This window comes from Channa argus, chromosome 1 (genome assembly GCF_033026475.1).
Source record: "Channa argus isolate prfri chromosome 1, Channa argus male v1.0, whole genome shotgun sequence".
Taxonomy (NCBI): Eukaryota; Metazoa; Chordata; class Actinopteri; order Anabantiformes; family Channidae; genus Channa; species Channa argus.
Genome location: NC_090197.1, coordinates 39,192,492 through 39,213,816, shown reverse-complemented (window position 1 = coordinate 39,213,816; position 21,325 = coordinate 39,192,492). Strand labels below are relative to the sequence as shown.

Below are 21,325 nucleotides of genomic sequence, written 5' to 3'. Positions count from 1 at the left end.
ACCCATACAGTATGTCACAGCAGTATGCACATCCAGGGGAGAGAAATCTCATCTTAGCATTGTAAAAACTGACAGTAACCAATGTTCTGAAATGTCATTTCTCAGTTTCACATTTCTGTGATAATGGAAATCAGTACCAGTAATGTCCCAGTGGGTGAAATCTTAAATGTGTTAGCTGTGAGTGTGTATGCCTGCCAACAGCTGTCTGAAAACCTGATACCAGCAGCAAATCTTCTGGGGACCCAAAGGGACCAATCATTTTCTGCAACCTGTCAGCTTATTAGGCTGAATAGTTCTCTTGCTTGGTAAACACAAGCCATATGTAACAGAACTAGGTGTAAATCCAAACATGTACGGCAACTAAGAAATATCTAAGGTTCATTTTATCATTTTATGTGATGCTGTAAAACTTTGCACTGGGATAAATCTGAGTCATAATCTGGCTTTATCCAATCCTCTCGCGATGCAGAGTAGACTGAATGTCTCCAACATTAACAATTTTACTAATTTATTAACATTACAGTACATGGATAGGCATTAAATTAACAACCGGAGCTGCAAAAGATCAGCTGTCAAAGTATTTAACATTGTTTACTGCAAGATTCTGGGTGAATGCTATCAGCAATAATATGTACAATAAATATGCATATGGCATAAATATGATTACTTAATGTAAATTTGCAACTAATGAATATAATAATGTTATCCAACCTTTTTAACTAGCATTTCATAAACTGTGGTGGCCCTCAGTTACAGTTTGCTCTGAGGACCTTGTAGCCTCCAAACCTTTCTGACTTCTTTCTCTGCTTTGTCCAACACCCTAAATATGTTAACATTCTTCATCTGGTGAAAGTCCTGCAACAGTCTCTGGAAAACAGTCACAGGGATGCTGAAGTTGAGGTGTGGGTAGGTCACTTTGGCAGCCAAGTCCTTTGTGTTGCTGGACACAATGCCTTAAAAACAAAGTGAATCATTGTTACTCCCTTAAAACTGCAAATACAGCAGTCTGATATGTATACCTGCCTTTGCCTTATGTGTGGTGCAGTGTTACACCGGTCATCATATGCCCCCCACTGATCAAAAAGAGCGCATGATTTTGTAATTTCTTACCCAGCAGCTCTCCTGAATGGGTCCGCACTACAGCACCACCACTGGCCCCTGCTTGTACTGCACAAGTGGTCTGAAGCATGACAGGATGGCAACTCAGACTAATGGCTTTGGAGAGGACACCACAGGTCAGAGACGGACCACAGTTGCATCCCAACCCACCATATCCCACGACAACTACAGATTCACCTGTAGGCAGAAAAACATGATTTACATCAGTCTCTCCTTTAGCATTTATTATGAACCAAGATGTTACTCTAAAAAACAAAATTACTGTTTAGACTAAACAAAACTGAAATTAAACCTGGATAGAAACTCTGAGCCATTTGAGGGATCACAGCCTGTGGGGCAGAGTCTCTCAGCTGCACCAATGCCAGATCATAAGGTGAGGATGGTTGAGTGGAAAACAGCACATCACCCACAGTATCCTGCACTCTGTGAAAACCAAATCCCCAAAAGAAAAATCACACTATATATTTACACATGCTCTGTTGCTCTGTTTGTCAAATCAGTACATGTTGTAACCTGTAACATCACATCAACACAGCTTGTAAAAAGGCCCTGAACCCACACGGGGGTGGTAGTTATTAAGGCGAAGTCACCAAAGTAATTTGTTAAATATTTTGTACACCAAATATGATGCACATGAATTTCATATTGATACTTTATAGTGTGACCAGGCCTTGGTCCTAGGTGCCAGAAAGCTTACAACTATGCTTTACTGAGGTTGGAAGCAATTAACTCTTACACCAACACACTTCCCAAAGGTGGTGTTTGGTTAAAAGTGTCTGATGTAGCTATTTCAAATTACAGTATACAGTAATGAATTATGTTCCTTTTAAACTACCAACTTTATGGTAAAATGCTTTATTGAGATGTGTAGAAGTACAAGCACAAACTATGTAGTGCATTGGAGAGGAAGGTGATCATTTATTGCTGTATATGTGGATCACTGTAAATTTGAAAAACAAAAGAAATCTTATTAATGGGTTTTAAATTTTCAAACTAAATACAACTATATTCCCAAACTAGCTTGAGCTTAAAATGTACCGTACGAATCTCAAAACACTAACTTGCAAAAAGAAAACACAGTTGTATCTGATAATATTAGTGATAGCTGAACTAATGTAGGTGTTCTAGTGCTGGGTTAATGGTCTTGGTAACATGTTTTTAAAGTTTGGAATTCTTTCCCTTTCCTGTACATAGAGATTACATGAAATGCATTTCTGTGCTGTCACCTGTCCCCGTGATGGAACTTCAGAGTGACTGTAGTCTTCCCATTGACAACGTGCCGGCAGGTGACAACGAGCTGAGAGGTGACTACCACCCCTGAGCCCCAGAACTGTCCACTGTCCACAAAGCACACAGTGGGGTATTCAACAGCCTTCGACCTATAGGCTGTGTTGGACATGTGGAGACCTGCCTCTCCAGGATGAGGCCAAACATCTCTAAGCAGATGTTGAGCCTTCATACAGCGGAGGACGTTCCTGAAGATTAAGTGGGCTGAGCAGACTAAAGTGAGGCCTATCCACTCATTTGCTTTCCAGCCAAATGGAGAAACAATCAGTCCAGTGAGACACACATTGTCTGCACTTTCCACCACAAACAAACCTCCACCCTCTGTGCCCGGCAAGCAGCGAGCATCAGTGAGAATTACAGCATTGTCTTCTCCAGCAAGGTTACTGATGATACCTCTGCTGAGGGTGCTGATGAAGAGATCTAAGCAGAGGGAGCCAAAAGGTGAACCACATGCAACAACGGGGCAGCCCTTTAGGAGAGATGAGCTCCTCTGCCAGGGGATAGTCTTTGAATCTTGTCTGCGGTCACCCAACACACCTGTCCTTAGTACAGCAAACCAGCTGAGGAACTGAACATCTCTGATCAGCTCCTCATCCTCTTCGTCACCATAGAAACGCCACTGGTCAGCCTCCTGGAAGATGTCCTGGAAAGCCCGTTTGAACTCTAGACAGTTGACCAACAACAGCAACTCGGCCGCAACTTCTCGTTTCCCAGTTGTTTCGCTGCTAGAGGGTGTCAGTGCAACTCTCTGTTCGCACTGCTTGGTGTCCGCATCTCGCTGAGTAGACAAGCTGACACGGATTACAAGTTTTTCACTGAAATGGTTCCGTGACACGAACAAGTGTTGCGCAGAGACAGGGTTTTTGTCGGTAAGAAAACGTGTAAACGGGAGCCCGGTACATATCACTGCTCCAGCTTGAGAATTGACGATAACACCGCTACAACTTACAGGTTTTTTTGCTGAAGAGCCCTCTGACACTTTAACTACACAGCAACAACTCTCTACGTCCTTAATCTCCATACCGTTAGGAAAGCAGATGAACTTTACCCGTGTGTCAACAACGGCGTTTAGCAAGTGGAAGACACAGAAAATATGTTAAAAGCAGCACATTAAACCCCTAGAAAACAATGCTGAGAGAAGCAAATAAACATTAATATTATACACACATTGCTCCAGCGAGTTAATCTCATATTTAGTCGTTAAATACATTTGTTGAGCGTTTATTGTTTTCTAGCTTCCTGGTTGTATCTCATTGGCCAACGAAAACAAACGATAGGTGCCGATTAATGTGATAGGGCAGGATGACCACCCGAACAGTTCTGAGCCAATTGAAAACAAGTAGGCCAAAATATATGAGCCTACGTATAGCGTCCCCCATTGGACTATGGCGTTATGGCACGTTAATTTTATGACACCGAGAAGTTAGCGTTTTAAAAAAATGTATCAATCAATTGTTCCAATTGTATGTGAAAGACGTTTCTATGCGTTGAAAATATATAAGATAATGTATAAATTAAATAAATATAGACTACCAGTAATAATATTGTATAGTTAAATGCTTGCAAATATGTCATTTCTATGATTCTTCATTCAAAAAATTAAAAAACGAGTTAAACCAGATATATTCAAAGGATTGTCAAAAGTATGTATTATGCTTAAACGCTGCGTGTTTAATAACAATATAGACTACCTTTGACAAAGATACATTACCGCACAACTTTAACCTTGTATGTAAGGGAAGCAAATTTTATTGTAAAACATAAATAAGATTATATACAAAAAACAAAATGGCGCTACCAGATCATTTTATGCATATATTTTGCATGCCTATTTGTCAGCAGCACCCAAAGTACTCTCATAATTTAACTGCATGTTGAGAGCAGCAACTAATCACAAAGTACGTTGACAGCCACTACCCACCAGGAAAACAGTTAGTTTAGCATATTCACTGTGGGCAAGTATTCGTGTGTTACATCACCGTGCTGTGCTGAGGGAGTTAACTTATATTGCAATTATTTTACACTGGTAATACAGCTCCTCAAAGCTAAATGTCAGTTAAATACACTTGTATTCTTATAATTGGCCTGCAGTTGTAGTAAAGCTTTCAGGAAGTCAAGAGAGAAATCAGCAAAAATGTCATTATCTCTGGAGGAAGCAGACCATTTTTTTCATCAACGAACACAGCACTATATATCTGCAGCAATCTGCAAAAAAAATTCTGTTCTTGAAAAAAAAAATAGTTTTGAAGATACCTCTTAGTTTGATAGAAATATGATTAATATTAATAATAATCTGAAATAACAAAGGCTTTTAATCCTTAATCAAGGAAGAGAAAATTCAAATCCAGAATGCTAACCAAACTGACCTTCAATGTAAGTCGACACCAGTAGCTTAAAATAAACCCAGGTCAGTAGCTGGTCCACTGTGGTTACATGTTCTATATGGAAGACAGAGCTCCCTGCAGACTTTAGGTAATAGTAGAAACCACAGCATGGACATTATTATCCAAATTCCATATAAGTAATAAAGAGTGATGAAAACACATCTTTGTCTCGCTGTAGTATGGAATATCACAGATTTCTTCGAAAGTATCAATAAAACAGGATATATTAACAAAAGAAAACCTGAAACACACTTTCTCTTAAACAGTCGTACCCTTAAATATAGTATATTTAATAAAATACCTCTGTACTGCAGGTAGTTTTGTGTGGAACATGTCTTTATGTGCACAGACAGCGCTGTTAATCTGTTAAGGACAATTTGGAACTTGAATCAGTCAATATACTGAGAGAGCCAGCGGAAACCATCTCCATATCCTTGTCTTTTCAAGACGCTACACATAAAAACTTCCATTGGCCTTAAGTTCAACTCTTTCAGAGATACATTGCCCTGAAAAGAAAAGAAAAAACACATGAAAACGTTTATATTTTAATTCAGAACCCAAATATTTCAACATTTTTTCTAAAGACATTTTTACATGTTGTAGAAGCGGAGCAGTGATTTCTAACAGTGGTGCTCAGAGACCCCTGCTCTGCTTGTTTTTCAACTATCCCTATCTCACTAGTACCGTTACCAACTGCTGATTATCTGGATCAGGCGTTTTCAGTCTATCTATCTGAAGTTGGAAGATACCATCTGCTTTGTGTTCCACCACCCCACCCTCATCTATGACATTAAAAGCATCACTGGATATAAGACCAGCAGCCAGACGACAGAGGGGAGTGTGCATAGAGCTAATGATTTTAACACCTTTTTCAAACAGATTTGATGTGCCTCATATCCGCCCCCAAGGAGCTTCACCACAGGTGCCCACGTCTCGCCTATGCATGACTCAAACACCACTCCTGTCTCTGCAGCAATGATCAATTCAGTGGAGCAGGTGAGGAGAAAGCTATGCAGGCTTCACACGACAAAGGCTTAAGGTCCTGATGGAGTCAGGCCCAGGGTACTGAAAGCCTGTGCCCCACAGCTATGTGGCATCTTTCAGCACATCTTCAACCTCAGCCTGCATCTGGAGAGGGTGCCTGATGTGTTCTGGACGTCCTCTGGCCACTGGTGAAACCATCTCTGGACCCCGCCCAGTTTGCTTATCAGCCACAGCTGGGAGTGGAGAATGCTCTCATCCACCGCAACTACACCCACCTGGAAAAGCTTGGTGGGTCTCTAAGGATTATGCACTTCTCAAGAGCTTTTAACACAATCCAGCCTGTCCTGCTGGGGAAGAAATTAAAGACTATGCTTATTGACACTCCCATGGTTGCCTGGATTTCAGACTACCTCACTGACCAACCCCAGTTCGTCCAATTGCAGAACTGCATGTCTGTCACTGTGACCTGCAGCCATGCTGCTTCCCAAGGGACAGTTCTATCTCGCTTTCTCTTCACCCTGTATACCTCTGACTTCAGATAAAACTCAAAAGTCCTGCCACCTTCAGAAGTTTTTTGATGACTGCGGTTGTTGGATGTATTTAGGGTGGAAATACCAGAGTATCCATCAATGGTGGACAGTTTCGTCAACTGGTGTGAGCACAATCATCTCCAGCCCAACATCAGTAAAACAAAGGAACTGGTGGTGGATTTCAGGAAGTCCGGGATGCCTGTCAATCCTCTTTCTATACGGGGAGAGGGGGTGCAAGTAGTACTACTACGCAGTGGATAATGCAGGGACGGTTGGAAAATAAGCAGAGCAGAAGTCTCTGAGAACCAGGATTTATAACCGCTACAACAGAGTAGAGCATACTGTACTGTGATATTTGTAAAGCTAAGGAAACAGCAGGTGGTCAAAAGATCAACATGAACAAAAAAGGTTAAAGTGCCAAATGTTTCTTAACAGCATATTGCTGCCACTCCCACTGTATTTACAAGGAGCAGTGGTGATCTAAGCACACTTATGTCTGCCTTTGCCAATTCTAGCAACCCAGTTATCAATTACCACAAAGCAACAGTGGGTGAAGTAACACCTACTGGCCTTTGATCACTGTTGGTACTATGAAGTGTCAACATCCCCAAACAACTAAGTAACATGAGCACGAAATTTTAATTCCACATGTGTGCATTACCTTTCCAGTTGTATGTCCGTGAAGACCAAACATCCCTCTCAGTGCATCCTCACTGATTGCCTCTGGACGGTCTATCTTATTCCCCAGGATGAGAACCGGGACATTGGAGATGGTTTCATCAGTTAATAAGGCCTGCAGAAAGAGTGACAGTGTCATATGTTCCCCAAAGAGATAAGTTCTATCAGTGAAACATCTAAACATTGGCATTGTGCCTTGATATCTAAGGACAATCTATAAATTTAACTCACATCTAGTTCAACTTTAGCCTCTTCTAGACGTTCAAGATCAGCACAATCCACCAAGTAGACTATACCGTTTATGGCTGGGAGATAGTTCTTCCAAATTCTTCGTGCTGTTGCAGACACACAGTTTTAGAATTTATGACATTTATGCAAATGCATAGTTTAAAATAGTCAAAGTCAGGCTTAGCGTGACTTCCTTATTCCTACCTTGTGTATGACCTCCCAGGTCAAATGTCGTAAAAGTCATCCCAGCTATGGTCAGCTCCTCGGATGCTGATAACAGAGGGAAGGCACTGGCTTTAGGTAAGCAATAAGGCAGGAAAGACATTTTGATTGTTGCACTGACAACATGTCAAATCGCTGGATATACTTGGATGTAGTGTTGGCACGTGCTGCCCCAGCCTGTCATCTCTGAGCATGTGCAGCAGCGTTGTTTTGCCAGCATTGTCTAGTCCAAGGAACACCAGCTTGCCAGTCTTTTTGTACAACCCTGATAATATAATTAAAACAAAAAGTCATCTTAATACAAGCTTCCTGTAAACATGTGTTATAATTCTATCACAGTGTTAAAAAGGATGATGAGATCAGATGGGCGACAGCCGTTTTAGCTGTATGTCATTTTAGGCATTTTTATTGTGGATTGAAAGAAGGTAATGTCAAAGTAGCAAATTTTGCTATGACTGTTTGAGTGGTGTTTATATTTATGTCCTCTACCTAATAGTTGCAAGACGCTGCTGAAGCCCCTGTAGATCCAGTTAAATATAAAAGACATTTTTCTTGACTACCTGTAATACAAAGACCAAATTTATTTATTATGGCACATTTAAGTATACAAATAATTATTTCATGCTGATGTATTACGTTAACCCTCATAACCTCATACACATACAGTTCACAAGTAAATGAAATGAAGTCCCAAATAACAACAAAGCACATGTTAGCAAATCTAAGTTATAAAATAAGGATTATATACTGTTACAAAAGGACATGGTTGCATCACAGAATCTAGCACTGAATTCCATTGCTGATCATTATTCCTAACCCTGGAAAACCCTGCTGGTATGTATAATCTTAGTGTAAGCACACAAGCTTTAAAGATTGAATAGAAAAAGAGGACAAACAAAGCAACAAACAAGCGTCAGATTATTTTTTGCTAGTTTGTTCTGAGAGTTGTCTCACTGATTCACACTGATCTTCCTCTGACTATTTTTATGATAGGTCGTGGCAAGGACACCTGATCTCGGCCCTCACCCCCTGCTTCTCCCTCTCTCTCTTTCATACACACACAGACACACACACACCTGTCACTCTGTCCAGAAGCTGATGTGCTTGTTGCAATGAAGAGTGAGGCCATGACCAAGGCCCAGTTGTTTAGAATGTTATCATGCCGTGTTTCATCTCAGTCATTTGTAAACACCAAACTCCATATAAATGATGATATTTCATGCCTAAGTATATATATTAATTACAGGTACACTGAACTGAGTTAGCTTTCATGAATCTCGGTCCATTAATAAGTGTCAGCAGGTCTTCATGAGTAACGTTAAGGCACGTTCCCCTAAACAAATACACATAATTAACTCCTGAAAATTGGACAAATCGCTGCACTCTTGGCTGAGCTCTTTAAAAACGAAGGATCCAGTTATTTCCCTGCAACAGTTTGCCTTAAAACACGTAGCTAGTAGTCACCGACAGCAGCTGTCACAGTGTAAACAATGATATATCTAAACAACGTGAGCGCGCAGAGGGGTCCAGAGTGGCAAAACTGTACCAGGAACTTTGTAAGGCAGAAACAAATGTTTCAGCAAGCAGGAAAAAACTATTGAATGAAATGAGAAGACTGGAATAAACCTAATAGATCGTTTGTGGTATTACCGTGGTAATTTATGAGCTTCCAGCGCGTTGGTTCCGTCGAATGCCCGAACCCCCCAAGTTTGACAGTTAACCGGAAATACGTAACTGATGGGCGGGTCCGGCTACATGCCAGTAATGTATTTATAAAAGCTGAGCGTAATCTGTAGTGTAATTTTATCTCATAGTTTTTGGCTTCGTGTTATATGAAATTCATTCCAGGTAATATTCCAGACATAAGAGAAAATTCTTTGCTAAAGAAAAGTTTTTGCTGCGCCCCTGTGGAAACCTAGACTAGAGCTAAATTAAAAGAAAATGGAGAGAAAACTTTAATAACTGATAAATCATCTGAGTCATCATAAGCAAAGTTGTTTAGGTTCAATATGTCAATTAGGGCTTCAAGGGGATTTTCAAGGTCTTTCAAGGTCCTCTACTTTTTCCCCTTATACATATCCACAAACTTATTCTATCACCCATCCAACAATTGGTTATTACAGGAAAGTGTCAGGGCAGTTAATAATAAAACAGTTGGTAGCACCACCCTGTGATTGATTAACCTAATGTTTTCTATGTATTAATTACTTGACACATAAAAAACACAACTAATTAGCCCAGTATACAGGGGGACTGTTGCGCGGTAAATAATGCTTGTTTTCAATGAAAATACATATAAGTTAAAAGGCAAAATGTAAATTTTATAGTTTACAACCAGTTTTTTTTTAAATTTTTAACAAATCAAATACATTAACAATGAAAATAAATCCCAGCACTCTACTATAAAAGATTTGGACACTGCTACACAAACAGGTGGCAGTGTAATAGACATAATACATTGTTTAAACAATTAACAGTCCTTCAACTAAATGCTAAATAAAATGGGTTACTGTTTATCCTGTATAAAAATACACTTATTGTTAATTTAAAGCTTATTTGTGCTATAAAGGTTAGCTATACAATTAAATGTTTATGTATTATTTTTTTAATTTTTGATATATTCTTTTCCTTTTTTGCCTATAAAAACGTTAACTACCCTTCCTTTTTACAGTTTGCCATTAGAAATAAAGGAGGGTCACAAACATTTAAGGATAGATGTTACGCCATAATAACGTATTACAAAACAGGCCTGTCAAAAGAAGCAGGTCTACATGTGAACATAGACAAAAAGTTACTGCAGGACATCGAACAAAAGGTGACAGTATTCCATGGGGGAAAAAAATGTTAGGTTTAAGGAAAGTGTTTGAAAAGATCAGGCAAACCTCAACCTTTCCTCACACACTTGACACTAACAGCTGTGCTTGCCGTGGAAACAATGTGCACTGCTCCTAATTTAGAGATCATACAGAAATGTATTCAGACAGGCTGTGTGCATTTACTTAATAGATTGGAAGGAGAAGAATCCAGTTTTGATGATAACTTAACTAAAGAAACTTTATTAAAGCAGTTCAGAATTTCATACAAGGCACAAGTATCTACAATATACAATACCTGTACTTTGTTTATAACAGCACATCTCCTAAGAGATCTTCTTTAAATAAGTGAATATACATGGTCAGCACATGATTTGGTGTTTTGACTTTTCTCTTTCTCTACAGTATCTAATCACTACTTTTTCCAATTGACAGAATAGAAGCTGCCCAAGACCTAACCATGCATGTCCCATTGTGTCAACCCATTAGTTCCTATTGTAAAACAATCTTCAAGTACTTCCTGTATGAAGTGAGCTTTTCGTGCTGCGTGAGTCCAAACTGCTCCAGGATTACTTCTTCTCATAGTAGAACCATGTATCAACTGTGGATGGACACCCACATTTACAGTCAATCTCAGAATATATTATTCAAGTTCAAAAGAAAGCTCAGAGATATATCCAATATATCCAGTATTGACACAAATATATAATATACACTATACCTGATGAGGGGATTGGTTCTTCTTTTCCAAAAGGACATGTCTACAGATTCAGTAAAACATCAAGTTACGAAAAAACATTAAAAAAAGAGCTCCAGTGTTGAAATTGCTGGTATAGTTATGTTGCAAAGAGGGATCAAAAGGTTACTTACTTCACCAACTGCAGTTTTAGCTTCATCTGATGAGCAGAAGTAAGGGCTGTCACTGGCTGAGACACACATGTTTTTGCTGTACCGTATGAAAAGACACAGTTGTTTATACTCTGGAAATACTTTAATGTTTAAATTGCAGTGTTCTAAAAGCATCTGTATTTTTATCTGTAGTCAGAACAGTGACAGCAGAAGAGTGGTTACCAGCTCAGTTCACCAGATTTTGTTTGTTGGGAAATGAGGGCTTTCCAGAAGTCGTGAGTGCTCTTGATCACTTCAATGGCAAAGTCCTGACATACATGAAACAGTAAGTGGTTAGATGAGAGAGAGGGTCTCGCACTTAACTCCAACATTCATATGGGTTTCTAATTAAACTAGTTCAAGCGATGACAGTTAACTCATGCCATCTTAGTGATTTACTAGAAAAGCTTTGGACACGTTTAACGATACTGCAATTCACTGCAGGCACACTTTCTGATTGTAGGATAAGTTAACTGAGAGAAAGGCAGAAAAAAAGCTGTGTCTGATGGTCACCTTGTCTTTGAACTCCTCATCAAAAGCAAACTTGTTCTCTGGTTTCCCATCTGGCACTTTGTACCTCCTGAACCAGTCGACTGTGGCCTCCAGATAGCCAGGCTTCAGGCGCTGGACATCAGTGATGTCTAAACATAGACCAGGTTAGCAAAACAAGTTCAGCATGACTGACAAAAGACTAATCATGCACCCAGACAGAGAAAAAAGACAGGAGTAAAATGAATTGAGATGCTTACTGTTAAAGTTGTTGGCTTCAGGGTCATCCACGTTGATTGCAATCACTTTCCAATCAGTCTCACCCTCATCAATCATGGCCAGGATCCCGAGTACCTTCACTTTGACTACCTCCCCACGGGAACACACCTAAAATATATTAAAAAAAAAAAAAGTAATTTCAATTTTCTGCTCCGTTTTTAGTAAGAAAGCAGTTTCAGCAGTTTTATCCACTTTCTATGATAGTTATGTACACAAACAATAAAATTAATCACTGTGAACAAATCTTTTTTTGTGTGTGTGAAAGATGACTGATGAAAGGCCGTTAAATCTTCTGCCAGTGTTGTACCTTAGTGCCAATTTCACAAACATCAATGGGGTCATTGTCACCGAAGCAGCCAGTGTTTCCATCTTTATGTGCAGGGTCTTCCCATGTCTGAAAAACAGCAGAAGGGGAATGAAAACAAGACAATAAACCATAACATACAATACACCATCACAGATTTTCACAAAGCACAAACTAACCTGAGGGATGGCTCCATAGTTCCATATGTAGCCCTTATGTGGGAAAACATTGGCAACATATCGCAACTTGCCCTTTTTCACATCTTGTTTTATTGGGTTCAAGAGGTCTTTTGTAGCTATCTAAAAATAAAAAGTGTTGCTGTTACTTTTAGACACATGATTAGCCTTTCTGCAATACAGCAACTTAACTTTTAAACCCAATAAACAAAATAATTATGAAATGATACTGAATTCCCATTACATTCATAGTAAATATTCAGACTATGTAAATAACAACAGGTCCTGAAATGTTCTTCTGTATACATGTATATATGCAATTGGTTTATGAAAACATTTTAAACCTACTGGATAAACAGTTACATCATCATCATCCAGCTTAAAACAGAAACAATAACTATTATGCTAAAGGTGATAGTGAAAATATTAAAATGCACACCTCCATCTTTGCATTTGTCCATCTTGGTACTTCAACAACCATATGAAAGATGTTCTATAAGAGACACAAATCAGCAATAATTATCTTTTGGTTATTCTGTAACAGTTTGACAGACCTAAAGTTGCCACAATTGTTAATACTGTACACATAGTTGTATACTACTGTACATCCTGACATTTACTTACTTATTGCTTTGTTTGCAACTTTTAAATAAAGGATTAAGTGCCACAAAAAGATAAGATAATAGATGCTTCCCTGCAATCACAAGAGATACAGACGGAGCACTGACAAAATCAAGAATAAAGGCCATTGCCTTGGCAAATAGACTATGGCCTGTAATGAAAGGTATTACCTAAAGCAGCTCAATGTCAGCTTTAATCACTTTAGTTTGCAAAAAAGTTAATATTTATGACCACTACCAGTGGGAAGTTTAAAGAGGACACAGCAACAGAAGTAAAAGCAACAGAAGCTACTTCACCTTACTCTCATCAGCATATATTGGTATGTCGTGGAATGGTGAGATGTACTTTCCTTCAGCATTTTCTGTAAAACAATTAAAAGAAACACAATTAGACAACAGCAAACAAATACAAGTTCAAATTTCTGTTTCATTTTTCACCATCTGAGTGCTCTACAACTAGGAAATCTGTCTCATAGGGTGGGGTGACAACAGTTTAAACACGCTTTGGTTACCGCTTACTTTCACTTTTGGCTTAAAGTGTCCCCATACACAACCTTACATTGTTAGTGATGCATTTTTAAATGTAAAAAAGGATTTTTTTTAAAAAGCAGTATATTTCTCATTGCCTCTGGTCATATCTAATTCAGCGACAGTGCACAAGCAGGACAAGTTTAACAGGGCAAACAGGCTTATTTCGCACACATATCGCTATTGTAATAGCCATAGTCTGGATTCAGAGAGTGTTACATTTCAATTGGATAGATATAGGGTAAATCACAATAGCAATGTTAAGACAGGTATATATATAAGCCAATGTGTTCATGAAAACTTATCATTAAATGATAAATAAAAACAATCAATAATCTATCTAAGCATTCTAACCCAGCAGGCCACACCGGTGGGTTTATTAAGTTCTTATAATCACAGCGGGCGTTGCCCGCAATATCTAAACCCGTGTGATTATACACAATATGACGTGTGTGAGCACCTTGCTAGTTTCCCCGAAACATCCAACTTCTTTCTACCATTTCTAGAGGAGAACGTTGATGTCGGCAGATGAATGGACGAGTTGTATATCAGAAATCACGTAACCTCCCGGCGAAAAGCGGCAAAACCGGTTGCGTTAACAGCAACATAAATGGTAGGAAAGTTAGGATCTAAAGAAAGCGGCGACGTTACTGTATTTTACAAAATGTCAAAATTACGGTTATGGTGAATAAACCTGCAACAATACATGAATAACCGACACGTGGGAGGTTGCGGCTGGCCTGTGAATGCTCCTCAATGTAGCAACAAAAGTAGAATTTCTACTCATTCTGTACTTACTGAAGAACACACGGTAGCCCAGGGAATTTGGGTTTCCCCTCTCTTCTACTTTGAAGCTCATGTTCAGCTTAAGATTTGCACTATCTGGTCCTAATTGAATGATGACGAAGGAGGAAAAGTCTGCGCTGAGCTGTGGAGATATTGAAGATAGAAAAAGCGGCAAGGCGCATGCGCACGGGGTGACGCCAGTGACGCATTCAAGTGGTATCAGTATCGAAATTACTGTACTGACAATAACTTATCAGCTACGATTTGCCAAAATTTGATCAGTACCAACTTGACACTGCTTGGACACAATGATTACATTTATGGATAGTATAAGGGCGGAGACACAACTGTTTCCGGTACTTTTATAGTTTTTCCTCAAATGCTAAGATGCGTTTAATGAAACCAGGATGCACATGATCTTCATCATTAACTTCTTAGCACAGGACACATCTTCTCTTTTGAATGTGTTAACACGTTACTGTTAGTTTCACACAGTTTTCCATTATTTTTAAAAAGTTAACACACGTTTCATTCAGTGGCCCAAATGTGTGTATGTGTGCAACCCCTTCAACCCTCTTCAATAAGTCATCATTTATCTCCTCTTTGTTTTTTCTATTTGCAAGTCTGAAACAAAGAAAAGGTAAAACATTAAGGGTGATGTTGACTAGAACCTGTTCCCTAATGGACAGGATCAAATAGACTAAATCTAACATTCATGTCCTTTTAGATTTTTTGGATATTCCCACCCTTATGTTTTATTTTTCTGTATTTTGCAGTAGTTTATACAGTGTTTGAAAAGTAAAGTGAACAGTGTTGAAAGAAAAATAAAATGTCATCCAAATTCAGTGGCCGAGTTGGTCTAGTCCAGGTGCTCACTGTAAGTCCTACATGTCAAAGACAGTTGGATGCAGAAAGACCTGCACACAGGTTGTCTCAAAAGGTGCAGAGTCCACTAGGGTTATTTCTATTAAATCACAGTGATATATTGAAATATTTATTTTGTATTTTATTATCTACTGTGTAGTGACTGATTAAAAGATTGTGAATGTTTGACAAGTTGTGTTGTTTGAGGAAAGAAAGTGCTTTTGTTGCATGTTTTGAATGTTTTGTTAGTATAACAATAAAAATAGCAAACAATATTTATCACCTTGGACAGTGAACTTGAGTTTCAGCCTGTGTGGTATCTATTTTGAAAATGTGTCTCCAGAGTGGACACAAGTGTGAAAATGAAAGATTAGAGACTGAGCAAAAATTATTTAGAAATTCAAGGTATGTTTTCTAAGTAACACTTTAACCAGAGAAGATGTAAAGATACTAGAGAAATTATCAATGCAGATGTCAAAAATTAACAAGGTCCCCAAACCAGAGATTTTGAGTTTAGATAATCAGCTTAAATAATGAGTCCAGATCTAGCTTTTCCCAATGGTCACTGGATTGCATCCAGTTTCAGTTGTTTAAATGCAGGGTGTGAGCATTGTCTCTGCAGGTGACCCGTCTGTTGTAAGAAAATGACCCTCTTCTGTTAACTTTCTAATTTTATAATTTTATTTTATTTTAATTATTTGATGAGAAGAAAACATGCTATTGTTATATGTAATACTGTAAGAAGTAATATGTATGATGATGTAATAATACACCGAATCGTGTCTGCACTCAAGCAAGGCTCAAGCAAACAGACTGAAAACTGTACAGAAGTACATTGATACACCCACAGTAATTGAGGCTAAATTACATAAAGTAAAAACGCTAACATGTGCATCAAAACTATTTTTAATAATTTCTCCCTTTCCTTCTCATTTTAATGTATCTTGAGTTGCATATAAATGCAAAACAGCCCCTAAATGTGGTTTGGAGCATAAACTTGTCAATTCTTCGTGAACGTTGCTACCGGCGCTGACCTCATTTCCGCCCGCAGCCTGTCGTGCTTCCTGCCTTGCTGAGGGAGGGGAAGGTGCTGACGGCTGGGAGGACGAAAGTAGAGACAAGAAAGCTTTTTGGGAAGACAAAAATAAGTGGGGAAGGGCCCGGGTTTCCACCGTCCGTCGGGAAATAGACACCCCAATTTTCTGTAGCTGCTGGATTCGTCACTAACTCGGCGCTGAAAATGTCGACCAGTCGTCAGCTTAGCGAGAGCAGGGCCATCCCGACCAGGACGGTGTTGATCAACGACACAACGCAGCTACCTCATGACTATTGTACCACCCCTGGAGGCACTTTATTCTCCACCACCCCAGGAGGTAAGCGGGATACCCGTCTACTCGTGTCTGTTTTTGAAGAAAACCATAAAAAGAAAAGGAAAAAGGATGAGCTTTGATTGGCGATTGTGCGCTCACCCAACCTGTCAGTGATCCTGTCACCGTGGCCTAGGCTGCCTTGTCATCCTGATCAAAACAAAAACAAAAGCTTAGACCCGCCTCTGTGCTCTCTCTTTGACGGATCGGGTGGTTTGCGGCGCAGAGATTGTCATGCATGCACTGTTATCTGCTTTATTTGAAGAAGGTGAATATGTTTGCATTACGAACCAAAAGCAAATAGGAAAACCTATAGATTAAAGCAGACAATGAGCATCAGCTGTGTCTGAAGCAAAGCCAGTTTGCAATGTATGATTCATCGCAGTGCCTGCACTATAAGACGCTTTGAAATAAGGAAGTACAATAAATCTAACAAGGATACTGTACTCAACACTTAAGTATTTTTATATGTATTGTTAGCAAAAGCTGGTGATTTGGTTGCTACTCTCATTATCAATCGACTGCTCGATTGCTTTGCGTGTAAAATGTAAGAAAATAGCGATGATCTGTTGCCATTTTACAAGTCAACGGTGATGTCTTCGTCTCGTTTTGTCCAACTAACTGTCAGAAATATTTGGTTTACAGTGATAAATTGTGAAGCACAAAAAGGCTATATATTTTATTCATTTTTATTAATAAAATCAAAACAATAGTTGAGTAGTTGTTTCAGATTTAAATTTAGTTAAAAACTGTTTAAATTAGTGTTATTTAAGTTGTTAATAACTGGGGACCATTATATGGAGAAATTAGAGGAAACTATGAAATGTAACTTCAAATTAAAAGAGCTTATTCAGTGCAGATATTTTGATTTGTCAAACACTCATAAAATGAATTAATAGAGTGCGTCATTGATGTAACTGTGTTATTGTTACTGTTATTAGTTCACCTGTGCATTTGCTGCAATCAAAAGGCAAAATGCCTGCTTTGGTTACCGAATCACATTCATGTTGCAACATTGAAATAAACAAGTGCTGTCACGTAGTAAACCATAAACCATATTTTATCATTTTAACTTGACCCAGTTTATAATTTAAGCACTATTTTTTATTTTATTCCTGCTAGTTTGGAATTCAATGGAAGAACCTTGTGTCAACCTTGTGTATATAAACCCAGGCAGTATGAGCAGTTTTAAATGTTTGCCAAACAGATGTTAATTAGAAGATGGGGGAGGGGGGTATAATCTGTTTTTGGAAATTTGATGGACACATCAATTGTGACTTATATTTTCACTGTCAAAGCCCACACTAAAGCTGGTATGGATGGAAGTGTTTTCTTCACTAACATTTTTTGTAAGAAAGGAGAATGCTTGCAGAAAGGTTGGATGACAGCCACACTTATGATTCACAGCTAATTTGAGAGTGCCCACATTAAATATTTCTTCAAAAGGAGATTTATTATGTGCAAGTTGATATGTGTCTTTTTGCAGGAACCCGGATCATCTATGACCGTAAGTTCCTGTTGGATCGGCGTAATTCTCCCATTGCCCAGACACCCCCAGCGCACCTGCCTGTGATCCCTGGAGTGACCAGCAAAAATGTCCTGAATGAGAAAAAGAAAACCGAGGCCAACAACCACATTAACAACCACAATGGAAAGCCCACAACTGGTAAGAGTTGCAAAATGCAATGAGTAACTAACTTACGTTATAGGCAGTGTTTTATTGTAGTGCCCTGTCCCTGCCTGCTCAAACATACAACAAACACACCCTCTCTTGGAACATGTTCTTTGTACATAGATAACTCATTTCTCAATATGAAAGTGTTGCATTTTATGTCTCTTTTAAACTGGTGTAAAATGTATCTGGAGTTGTTTTCATAGCAACAATTTCTTAAGCTCAAGTTGAAAAGCAAACACAGTATAAACGTAACACGTAACAAAATGTCTAATTTTCTTAAAGATAATCTGTTGATTTGTAATCATCATACTTTAATTACATCCATGCTTAAATTTAAACACAATAACATTGTGGACACAAAGGATCATTGCACATTTAGAATCACTGAGCAAAGATACAAACTGGGGAAAAAAAGATTCTGACTGTTTAAAGACAAATATAGACAAAACACTTGGAACCAAATGTGACATTAAATAGGGGACCTTAACTGGAGCACTAAAACTTATTGATGATGGATGCTGAAATAAATTTGTCCAGTATGCATTATTTAAAATGACTTTTTTTTTAGACATTTAAAACATGTCTTACCACAGAAAATTCTTAATGAACATATAAAAAGCCTTGCATGCATATAGGGAACTACCTCAGTGGTGCTAATTTAACGAGAAGCACATTTAATGAGAATATCAAATTTAACAGAAATAATGAGAAAAAAATAAGTGATATCAGGAGTAAAACACAGAAACAGATAACAGACTTATGTACAAACATCTATTACCCCTCTGCATGCTCGGATGGTTACACTATACACACCTACTGTGCCGCTGGTATCTACAGTCAAGTAATCGACACTAAGGTTTCCACCTCATGATTTTAACTTTCTGTGGCCTAGGTCTGAATGTATTAATGATAATAATAATAAACACCCTGTCAGATGTGTTTAAACATCTTTTTGTCTGACTTCTTGTTTTCAAGGTGAAGATGCTCAGTTTGAAATGGATATCTGACTGACTGGAACAATACCAGCAAAAGCAAATGACCTGGCATCACAGGTGCCAGTGGCTTGGCTTGTAGAAACCAATGTTGTGAGCCCTCATGGCAGCCATCTTCATTAGCTCTCTGTCTCGCTGCTGGATGTAATGTGTGTAAACCATAGGGATTCAGTATAACATACATACAGGTTCAGTGTGGCCAACTTTGGGAACTGGGTTTATTTGAATATGTTTCCATGGTTTCCAATCTCTGTACAAATCAACAACCACACAAGGGAGCGGGCCTGAATATTTTGTATCCAGACACATTGTCCAATTATGAGATTGCAGTGCTAATTTTACAGCTTTCAGAGTCAGGATCTTTAACAGAGCACACTGTAAAACAAGTGTTAATTGGGGAGGAAGTGGTCATTTTTAGCACCGGCCTTAGAATGAGTCAAAAGCTTTGATATTCATCACACTCTTAGGTTTAGAAAACCCATGGAAGCATGTTATTTAAGTTGAGGTTCATTTTTCTTTTTGGTTTTTGGAACTACTTGAAAAGCTCCACAATCTATTATCGGTTGTTTGATCTGTTTAGTTTCCCATAATGCTACGTAGGGATGCCGTGTTATTTTTATTTTCAAATTAGCTGAAGATTTCATGCCATTCCAGGATTTTAGTTTCTATTACCAAAGCATAAGTGTGAGTTTCCAATTTTCAAGGGAAACTTTTTTTAAATGAATTTTAGGCCATGTTTAATTTTTTTTGTAATGATCAAATAATTGCGTTGCCCACTATTATGTAAAGCTGATTAGAAAATCGAAAACAAACTTTTCATTTAGAGTTAAATTTCAGTAAAGTATAAGAATATTGAGCCACTTGGTTCATCACTATTGTGAACTTGCATTTGCATATTTTCCTCCTGCCAAATGAAGTTAATTCACCTTTACTGCAGATTCAACTTTATGTTCATAATTTGATAAATGTTAACACTTGGCAACATGCATTGGGTGTTTTTTTAATATTCAGAACAGATAAACAAATAGAACAATGTGCAAATTAATATCCCAATGTTGATTTTTGGGTGAAATACAAGATGGTTTTTGAAAAACTTGAAGTAATCTGTATGTTTTATATGCATTTTATTTTTTAATACTGTTTCTTAGTATTGAGGGTATTTGTTTGGGTATAAGCACTGTTGAGCCTTTGGATTTGTTAGAAGTGTCACGGAACCAGAAAGCAGAATTGTTTGTATCAGGCATGAGAGATATGTTATTCTACAAATCTGTCCCCAGTGTCCTTAATCCATCTTACATTACCTTATTCTCTTCATGTGTCATGTCTGCCCATGCCTTATTTTACATGAAATGCTGTAACATAAATTAGGTTCCTTGTCATAAATTTGTACTTTCCAACAGATGTTTATTTTTTCACTGGACATCAAACAGGAAACATTTTTCTACACAATTTTCTTCCTCCGTGCAGCTGTAAAGTTTCAAAGTGTAATGACGTACATTTGGTAATTATGACGTTCAGACAGATAAATGATTAAAAGAGTGCCACATGCTCATTTAGACCCAATATTTTTTTAAATCATCATCATTATTGTCCTGTCTGCTAGTTATACTCTTTCCAAGTAGCAGCCCTGAACTAATAAATCACCATGATGTTTTTCATCCAAAATTAATTCATTTAAGTTTGTTTCTCGGTGTGACTGTAACCACTGAATGGCTGAAATGATGTCTTTTGAAGATTTTTTTTTTCTTTTGGGCTTTGTAATTGACTTTGGTCATGTTTGGTGACAAATGCATCAAAGGGTTGCTTGAACCCAATTAGCATTGCACATTTTTGGTGATAAAACTCTTTATATTATGGCATCATAATTCAGATTGCAGATTTATTTCAAATCAGTTTGGTCTGACAACGAGGGCTTAACATTGTGTGTTGAAAAAGATTTGAAACAAACTTACTGTAACTTTCTTTTCTGATTTTGAATAACTTTATGTTAAATGAAATTTCAATGCCAGTGGACACTGTTGCTGCAAGATCAATAAAGTTCCTTAACAAACAAAATAAGATGTGTTACCTGTAGTCATTTAGCTATTTTGAAAGAAAAGCTCATATTAATTT

General features: G+C 38.2%; 4 protein-coding genes across 4 annotated transcripts; 1 reads left to right on the top strand and 3 right to left on the bottom strand.

Moving 5' to 3' along the window:
• Positions 1-491: 491 nt before the first annotated feature.
• tysnd1 (trypsin like peroxisomal matrix peptidase 1) lies at positions 492-3,643 on the bottom strand. The gene is made up of 4 exons (XM_067519436.1): positions 2,346-3,643; positions 1,412-1,542; positions 1,111-1,296; positions 492-953 (listed from the first exon to the last, which is right to left on the bottom strand). Exons 1-4 carry the CDS (start codon positions 3,425-3,427, stop codon positions 751-753), a joined length of 1,602 nt encoding a protein of 533 aa, XP_067375537.1. The 5' UTR covers positions 3,428-3,643; the 3' UTR covers positions 492-750.
• A 541-nt stretch (positions 3,644-4,184) lies between these two features.
• On the bottom strand, positions 4,185-9,430 carry sar1ab (secretion associated, Ras related GTPase 1Ab). The gene is made up of 7 exons (XM_067519456.1): positions 9,083-9,430; positions 7,922-7,992; positions 7,578-7,697; positions 7,415-7,480; positions 7,214-7,317; positions 6,966-7,097; positions 4,185-5,296 (listed from the first exon to the last, which is right to left on the bottom strand). The coding sequence occupies exons 2-7, from the start codon at positions 7,977-7,979 to the stop codon at positions 5,180-5,182; spliced, it is 597 nt and encodes a 198-aa protein (XP_067375557.1). The 5' UTR covers positions 7,980-7,992; positions 9,083-9,430; the 3' UTR covers positions 4,185-5,179.
• A 1,026-nt stretch (positions 9,431-10,456) lies between these two features.
• ppa1b (inorganic pyrophosphatase 1b) lies at positions 10,457-14,490 on the bottom strand. Its single transcript, XM_067519447.1, has 11 exons — positions 14,328-14,490; positions 13,299-13,363; positions 12,821-12,874; positions 12,385-12,504; positions 12,209-12,295; positions 11,883-12,009; positions 11,647-11,774; positions 11,317-11,402; positions 11,116-11,191; positions 10,967-11,006; positions 10,457-10,846 (listed from the first exon to the last, which is right to left on the bottom strand). The coding sequence occupies exons 1-11, from the start codon at positions 14,386-14,388 to the stop codon at positions 10,815-10,817; spliced, it is 876 nt and encodes a 291-aa protein (XP_067375548.1). The 5' UTR covers positions 14,389-14,490; the 3' UTR covers positions 10,457-10,814.
• A 1,743-nt stretch (positions 14,491-16,233) lies between these two features.
• eif4ebp2 (eukaryotic translation initiation factor 4E binding protein 2) lies at positions 16,234-21,271 on the top strand. Its single transcript, XM_067519410.1, has 3 exons — positions 16,234-16,552; positions 18,033-18,212; positions 19,197-21,271. The coding sequence occupies exons 1-3, from the start codon at positions 16,420-16,422 to the stop codon at positions 19,226-19,228; spliced, it is 345 nt and encodes a 114-aa protein (XP_067375511.1). The 5' UTR covers positions 16,234-16,419; the 3' UTR covers positions 19,229-21,271.
• The last annotated feature ends 54 nt before the right edge of the window (positions 21,272-21,325 follow it).

Coding starts and splice junctions, on each gene's coding strand:
- tysnd1 (XM_067519436.1), bottom strand. CDS start 3,427: ATGGAGATTAAGGACGTAGAGAGTTGTTGCTGTGTAGTTAAAGTGTCA. Junction 1,297..1,411: donor GGCTCAGAGTTTCTATCCAG/GTTTAATTTCAG, acceptor TTCTGCCTACAG/GTGAATCTGTAGTTGTCGTG. Junction 954..1,110: donor CCATTCAGGAGAGCTGCTGG/GTAAGAAATTAC, acceptor TTTGTTTTTAAG/GCATTGTGTCCAGCAACACA.
- sar1ab (XM_067519456.1), bottom strand. CDS start 7,979: ATGTCTTTTATATTTAACTGGATCTACAGGGGCTTCAGCAGCGTCTTG. Junction 7,481..7,577: donor CGTGCCAACACTACATCCAA/GTATATCCAGCG, acceptor CTCTGTTATCAG/CATCCGAGGAGCTGACCATA. Junction 5,297..6,965: donor ACGGACATACAACTGGAAAG/GTAATGCACACA, acceptor TTTTCTTTTCAG/GGCAATGTATCTCTGAAAGA.
- ppa1b (XM_067519447.1), bottom strand. CDS start 14,388: ATGAGCTTCAAAGTAGAAGAGAGGGGAAACCCAAATTCCCTGGGCTAC. Junction 11,775..11,882: donor TGAAGCCAACAACTTTAACA/GTAAGCATCTCA, acceptor GTCTATGTTTAG/ACATCACTGATGTCCAGCGC. Junction 11,192..11,316: donor AAATCTGGTGAACTGAGCTG/GTAACCACTCTT, acceptor CATACGGTACAG/CAAAAACATGTGTGTCTCAG.
- eif4ebp2 (XM_067519410.1), top strand. CDS start 16,420: ATGTCGACCAGTCGTCAGCTTAGCGAGAGCAGGGCCATCCCGACCAGG. Junction 16,553..18,032: donor ATTCTCCACCACCCCAGGAG/GTAAGCGGGATA, acceptor GTCTTTTTGCAG/GAACCCGGATCATCTATGAC. Junction 18,213..19,196: donor CAATGGAAAGCCCACAACTG/GTAAGAGTTGCA, acceptor CTTGTTTTCAAG/GTGAAGATGCTCAGTTTGAA.